General features: G+C 52.3%; 1 protein-coding gene across 1 annotated transcript; it reads left to right on the forward strand.

Moving 5' to 3' along the window:
* Positions 1-222: 222 nt before the first annotated feature.
* Positions 223-4,334, forward strand: EPOP (elongin BC and polycomb repressive complex 2 associated protein). Its single transcript, XM_030966060.1, has 3 exons — positions 223-638; positions 973-1,742; positions 1,781-4,334. Exons 2-3 carry the CDS (start codon positions 1,265-1,267, stop codon positions 3,226-3,228), a joined length of 1,926 nt encoding a protein of 641 aa, XP_030821920.1. The 5' UTR covers positions 223-638; positions 973-1,264; the 3' UTR covers positions 3,229-4,334.
* Positions 4,335-6,644: the final 2,310 nt, after the last annotated feature.

Below are 6,644 nucleotides of genomic sequence, written 5' to 3' on the forward strand. Positions count from 1 at the left end.
TGGGATTTAAAGTTGGAAATAAAGTTTAGCAGCTCCGAGGTGTGCGAGAGAATTCCCTTTTTTTCCCTCTATTATTTCCCATTTTAAAAATTTATTTTCCCCTCCCTAATTTTCTTTTTTCTTTTTTTTTTTTTTTTTTTTTTTTTGGTATTTTTTTCCTATTTTTATTTTCCTTTTTTTTCTCTTATTTTTCTCGTTATTTTTTTCCTTTTTTTTCTTTTTACCTTTTTTTTTTTCCTTTTAACAAAGAATTCGAATGGAAAAGAAAAAAGACACGAGGTGAATAAAGACGATGTGCGAGTAAAAAAAAAGGGGAAAAAAAGAATACAACTCTCTCCTAACTCTCTTTTCCTCCACCGCTGTTACTGCGGACGCCAGCTAATAAATACAATTCATTAGCAATTAATTAATAAGCTGCAGGATGAATTGTGGCCGAGGCGATGACTTCGAACAAGCCGCCTAGAAGGAACATTTTTCACGCTTTATTAAAAATATTCCTCCACACACCCATCCCAGAGGAATCCACATTTGGGAAGGCGCAGCGACCTCTTCAACCAACCCAAAAAACCATCGAAAAATCCATTTAAACCGCGGAAACAAAGCGGAGGCGCCCGCGCTGCCGCCACCTCGGAACCTCGGTGATTTGGGGTTTTTATTTGGGGTTTTTCGAGGGGGGAACAGCGGTGCGGGGGGCTCCCCATTGTGTGCGCGGGGTTTGGGGAGGGGGCGCGGGGGAAATTTGGGGTTTGGGGACACCCGATGGAGCCGGGGGCGTTCCCGGGGGTGTCCCCGGAGGGAACGCGGGACCCCCCCGCGCCCCCGAGCTTTGTCTGCTCCGGCTCTCGGTTGATTTACACCGATCCCCCCAAAAAAGGGATTATTTGGGAGGCGGAGGTGGGTGCGGGGCCGGCCCGGGCGATGAGAGATGTTTGACTTCTTGATTTTTTTCTCTTTTTTTTCCTCGCCGGGGAGGGGGCAGACGAGGGGCCGAGCCCCGGAGCAGGAATTGGGTGTTCGGGAGATGTTGCCAAGCCTCGACCGGAGCGTTTGAAAGCGAGATCGGATTTTTTGGGATTTTTGGGGTTTTTTTCCCCTCTTTTCCTTGGTTTTTTTTCACCTCCCCTCCCCCTCTGGCCCCTCTCCGGAGGGATGTGTGTGATCAGCGAGTGGAAACACAAATGTCCTGATTTTCCTGATTTTCCCAGCCCCTCTTTGAAAGGGACAAAGTGAAAAAAAAAAAAAAGCAAAAAACAAGCTCGCAAAAATGTTCCTGACCTGCGAGGGGACCTTGGGGATCGTTCCGGCCACCATGGACTACAACGTGCAAGCCCGGCCGGGCCATTTCCACGCCGGCTACCAACAGATCGAAGGCATCAGCTTGGGCTACTTACAGATCAACGGCACCCAGATGTTCGCGCTGGCCCAGGTGCTCAGCGACCTGTTCAAGGACATCCCCAGGACCACCATCAGCAAGAAGATGGAAACCTTAAAGATCAAGAGCCGCCGTTGCGACCTGGCCGAGCTGCGGACCCTCAAGGCCATCAACTCGGTGCCCACGCGCGCCGTGAAGTGCTCGCTCATCTCCAAGGCGGACCTGGAGGCTCTCTGCACCTCCTGCAAGAGCCTCCGCCGGAGGAAGAGGAGGAGGAAGAGCAGGAGAAGGGAGCAGCTGCTGCTGCCGGGCCCCGGGGAGTTCTTCCCCTGCCCGCGGCCCCCGCCCTGCCGCGCCGGCGGCTGCTGCGGTGCCCCCGGCCGGGCCGTGCCGCCCCCCGGCCCGCAGCAGCTCCAGCCCGCCCGGGGGGGCTCTTTGGGGGTCCTGGCCGGCTCCCCCGGGACCGGGCGCTGCTGGGCCCCGCGGCCGCGCAGCCCTGCGCGCTGCCGGTGCCCGCGGGCCGGCACCGGCGGGACCCGGGCTGGCCCCGGGGGCTCCTCCCGCACGGAGCGGGGCCCGCGGCCGCCAGGAAGGGCCGGTGCCGCGGCTTCCCCTCCTCCAAGCGCCAGGGAACCTCCGCCGGCTACTCCAGCGACTCGGACTCCAGCCTGGACTTCGCCGCGTCCAGCCCCGCCACCTCCAGCGACTCCTCGGAGGAGGAGGAGGAAGAGGAGGAGGAGGAGGAGGAAGGGGACAGCTCGTGCAGCAGCGACGAGGGCAGCTCCTCGGAGTCGGAGAGCAGCTCGCTGTGCAGCGGGGACTCGGTGCAGAGCACGCGGTACCGGCAGGCGGCCCTGCCCCGCTTCCAGCCCCCCCGGGAGCCGCTCGGGGAGGAGCGGCCGGCGGAGCCCCCCCCGAGCAAAGCGCTGCGCCCCGACTCCGAGCTCCTCTTCCTCTCTCAGCACCTCTGGGCCCGCACCCTGCGGGCGTCAACTTTGGAAAGTTTGAGCGCGGCCGCAGCGCCGGGGGCTCAGCCGGGGCTGTACGCAAGGCACGAGGCCTCCCCTGCCTCCTCCTCCTCCTCCTCCTCCTCCTCCTCTTCCTCCTCCTCCTCGCCCCCTCCCTCCCCGAGCAGCAGTATCCCTGGGGGGGCCCCCCCACAAAAGGAGCGCGGCTTTGGGGACGCCAGAGGGAAGGATTTACACAAAGATGCCTCGAACAAAAGCTCCTCGTCAGAGCGGCCCAGCGGAGCCTCCCCGGGGCCGGCGCCCTCCTCCGAGCCGACCCCGGAGCTGCGGGCGAGCCCCGCTGCCCTCGGCGAGCCCCGGCCGGAGCATTTCGACCGCTTGATCCGCCAGTCCAAGCTGTGGTGCTACGCCAAGGGATTCAACTTGGACGGGAAAGGTTTGCGGCACGGCCGGGGCAGCCCAGAGCCCTGGAGGGGAGCGGAGCTGCACTTCCAACCCCGCGGAGGAACCGAGAGCCCCGCGGCGCTGCGGGGCCGCCAGGACGGCAACGCCAAACGGCGGCGCCTGGCCAGGGTCACCGAGAGGCAGCGCGGCCCCTCCAAAGCCAGGCCACCAAAAACTCCCCGGAGGAATTCCAGGAAGGGAAACGCTCCCTGCAAAGCCAGCCCGCCTCGGAATTCCTTCAGCCTGATGGGCAACTTCCCCTGCACGCCCTCGCTGGTGGTGGGCGAGGACGGGGATCTGTGCCCGGCCTCGTCGCTGGGTGGCAAAAACTCCTGGGCTCTGTCCAAGACGCACCCGCTGTGGCGGTGGCATCTGGGGGGCAGCGCCATCCCCGTGCCCCCCAGCCTCAAATTCCGCGGCTGCGCCAGCCTGGAGGATCCCTGAGCAGCGCAGGAAAAATTCCAGGATCGCGGGAGGTGCCCGGGATGGGAGCGGGGTCACCCCAGCCCCGCGTGGGGAAGGGGCTGCCCGGAGGAGCCGCGCGGGGATTTGGGGCTGGTTTGGGGCAATTTGGAGCTGATTTGGAGCTGATTTCGGCTCGACTTGGGGCGGATTTGGGTCTGATTTGGGGCCTATTTGGACCTGATTTGTGTCCGATTTGGAACTGATACGGAGCTGGTTTGGGTCCGACTTGCGTCTCATTTGGGGCTGATTTTGGCCTGATTTCGGGAGCATTTGGGCCCGATTTGGGGCCAATTTGGAGCTGATTGGGGTCGATTTGGGGCCGCGTGCGCTGCGGGATGTTGGGTTTGGGAGGCGTTTTAGGGTGAGGTTAAAGCGCGCGATGGAACCCAAATAATTTCCAAAAAACTCCGCGCGCCGCTGGAAACGAGGGGGGTGAATCCCAGGAAAGGGATTTAGGGATGAAACGGCTGCTGGGAGAACTGGGAATGGGCTGGGAAGGAGCTCCCGCCGCCCTGGCCTCCAGACCCTACTCCAAAAAAAAGTCCCAAACCCCAGACCTCATTTCTCCTTTTTCCTCCATAAAAATTGGATTAAAACAATAAAAATCCCATGCAGGAAAGGGAAAATTTCCCGTTCCTTTCAGGGCCGAATGGATCCCGGGGAAAAATTAGAAAATCCTTAAAATCCCAGTTTTCCAGCGGGGTTTTCTTGGTGGAGGGGCAGGGAGGAAACGCCAACTTTAAAAAAATCGGGAATTTCGGGAGGTTGGGAGAAAGCGGGAGAGGTGGAGAGGGGGTGACTTGAAGTTGTTCCATAGAAATCTAAAGAATCTTTTTAAAAAGTGGTGGTAAAGGGCAAAAAAAGTGAGGAATTTGTGGGATAATCATCCCTGGAAAAGGTTTGAATCCCGGGAAAAAATCCGGGAAAATCGGGAATGAAAAGATTTGATCCTCGCTGGAATTTCCCTCCCTCCCCTGCTTGAACTTTTCCAAACCTTTGGGAATTCCCGATGGGATTTCCAGCTCATCAAGGCCCCCAAATCTCTGCTTTGGGAACTTAAAAAACCCCCCAAAATCAAAGCTATTTTGCCGTTCTTTTTTTTTTTTTTTTTTTTTTTTCTTTGGCTATTCTTTTTTTCAGGAGAAAAAAAATTCCCGTCTCTCTCCGGGGGTCCCGCTTGGAAAATTCTTACTTTTCTCTGCAAAATTTAGGCCCGAAAACAAAAAACAAAACAAAAAAAATTTCAAAATTAAAAATCGCTGCGAGGGAAAAGGGAAGGATTTAAAGAAAATCTTCACACGCGGCCTGCTGGGTTTATTCCTATTTTTAATTTCATTTTTAAATTCCATCAGCGCCTCAAAAAATGAGGAAAATAAGGGGGAAAGGGATTTTAAAGGCCGGGAATGTTTGGGATCTGCTGGGAGCCGTTTTCTCTGGAAGTGGCGAATTGGTGCTAAAAGCGGTGTTTGTTTGATTTGGGTTTTTAATGGTTTTTTGGGGTTAAATCGGGTTTTTTTTTGGTTGTTTATTTCGCCCCCTCCCGCTGAGCAGAGTAGCGGGAAATTCCCTCGGCAAAATTGGGATTTTCGAGCAGTTATTCCCCCCAAAAATCCCCCAAACAACCCGAAAACGTGGCGAGAAAAGCGGATTTTAGGGGAGGTTTTCCATGGAATTCCCATGGAATTCCGGGTGGGGTTAAAAATGTATTTTCTTTAAAAAAAAAAAAGGAATTTAAAATAATTTGAGGGTGGTGAGGGTGGGGTTGGAAAAAAATCCCGGGATGCGCGCTGGGAATGAATATTTATATTTATATTTATAATCCTATAAAATCATAGAAATATATATTACAAATTATATAAATATATTAAGAATCTTATATGAGTATAAATATAAATATATAAATATAAATATTTAAATCCAGCAACCTCCAGACCCCGCAGCTCCCCCCAAAGAAACTCAGGAATATTTTTCCAAGGGATAAAATCACCTCGGGAATTGAGGGGGAAGTGGCCCAGATTTTTATCCCGGTATATACGGCTAAAAATTCACTTTTTCTATTAAAAATTCACATTTTGGGCAGTGATTTTGTTAATTTCTCTGTTCATGCATGGGGTTGGGATGTAAATAATTGTGAATATTTGTGAATATTTGTAAATATTCTGTAAATCTCAATAAATTCTCTGTAAATGTTCTGTAAATATCTGGGGGCCTGAGAAAAAAAAATCAAAATACCTCAAATTTTTCATTAAAAAGGCATCTGGAGCAGCAGAATTGCCCAAACAATAATCATTAAAATAAGAATTATCATCCTGATGTTAATTATGGTAATTCTTGCTTTGGTTTTGAGGTGTTTAAGGGAATTTAAGCTACCAAAGAATAAAAAAATAAACTTTAAATAAGAGATAGAGTGAGGGGAATGGAGTGGCAGTGGAAATAAACAGAATAAAAGAAATATAAATTTAAAAATAAAAGAAAATACAGTTTTTGGCCTGGAGTCGCTTGGTTTGGGGTGAAAATCAGCAAATCTGGGGTGGTGTGGGGGTGAAATTTCACTTCCAGGAGAGCCAAAGGGAGGGGAATTTTCATTAAGTGGGAGAAAGGAGCAAAAATTTGATTTTTTTGGGTCATAAAATCCATTCTTGTTTTCATTTTTGGTCGGGGTCAGAAGAAAGCAAAACAAAGATGGGGAAAATAATGGAAAACCCCAACTTTGCTCCTCTGGAGTGGAAATTCCTATTCCTTTGGGGTAAAAAAATCTCATTCCTTTGGATTAAAAATTCCCATGTTTGAATCAAAATTCTGGGTTAAAATTTTTATTTTTTTGTTATTAAAAATTCCCCTTTTTTGAGGGAATTCCCAGCTCCAGTCTGGGATGCAGGGAGGGATTGGGATGAGCTGGGGATTGATGGTCCCAAAGGGATGAGATGCAGGAATGATCATCCCGAAGGGATGAGCTGTGGGAATGGGAATCTGGATTGAGCTGGGGAATGATGATCCCAAGGGCAAGAGCTGCAGGATCCCATTGGGGTGAGGTCCAGGATGGGAATCCCATTGGGATGCGGTGGGGAATGGGAATCCGGCATGAGGTGTGGGAATGATGATCCCAGAAGGACGAGCTGCAGGGGATGATGATCCTCATGGGATGAGCTGCAGGATCCCATTGGGGTGAGGTCCAGGATGGGAATCCCACTGGAATGCAGTGGGGAATGGAAATCCGGGATGAGCTGTAGGATGAGGATCCCACTGGGACTGTGGGATGGGGATCCCACTGGAATGCAGTGGGGAATGGGAATCCTGGGTGAGCTGTGGAATGATGATCCCAAGGGGATGAACTGCAGGATCCCAGTGGGATCAGCTGCAGGATGGGGATCCCACTGGATGAGGTGTAGGAGCAG

Source organism: Camarhynchus parvulus, chromosome 27, assembly GCF_901933205.1.
Source record: "Camarhynchus parvulus chromosome 27, STF_HiC, whole genome shotgun sequence".
NCBI lineage: Eukaryota > Metazoa > Chordata > Aves > Passeriformes > Thraupidae > Camarhynchus > Camarhynchus parvulus.

Coding starts and splice junctions, on each gene's coding strand:
- EPOP (XM_030966060.1), top strand. CDS start 1,265: ATGTTCCTGACCTGCGAGGGGACCTTGGGGATCGTTCCGGCCACCATG. Junction 1,743..1,780: donor CCGCGCCGGCGGCTGCTGCG/GTGCCCCCGGCC, acceptor CCCGGCCCGCAG/CAGCTCCAGCCCGCCCGGGG.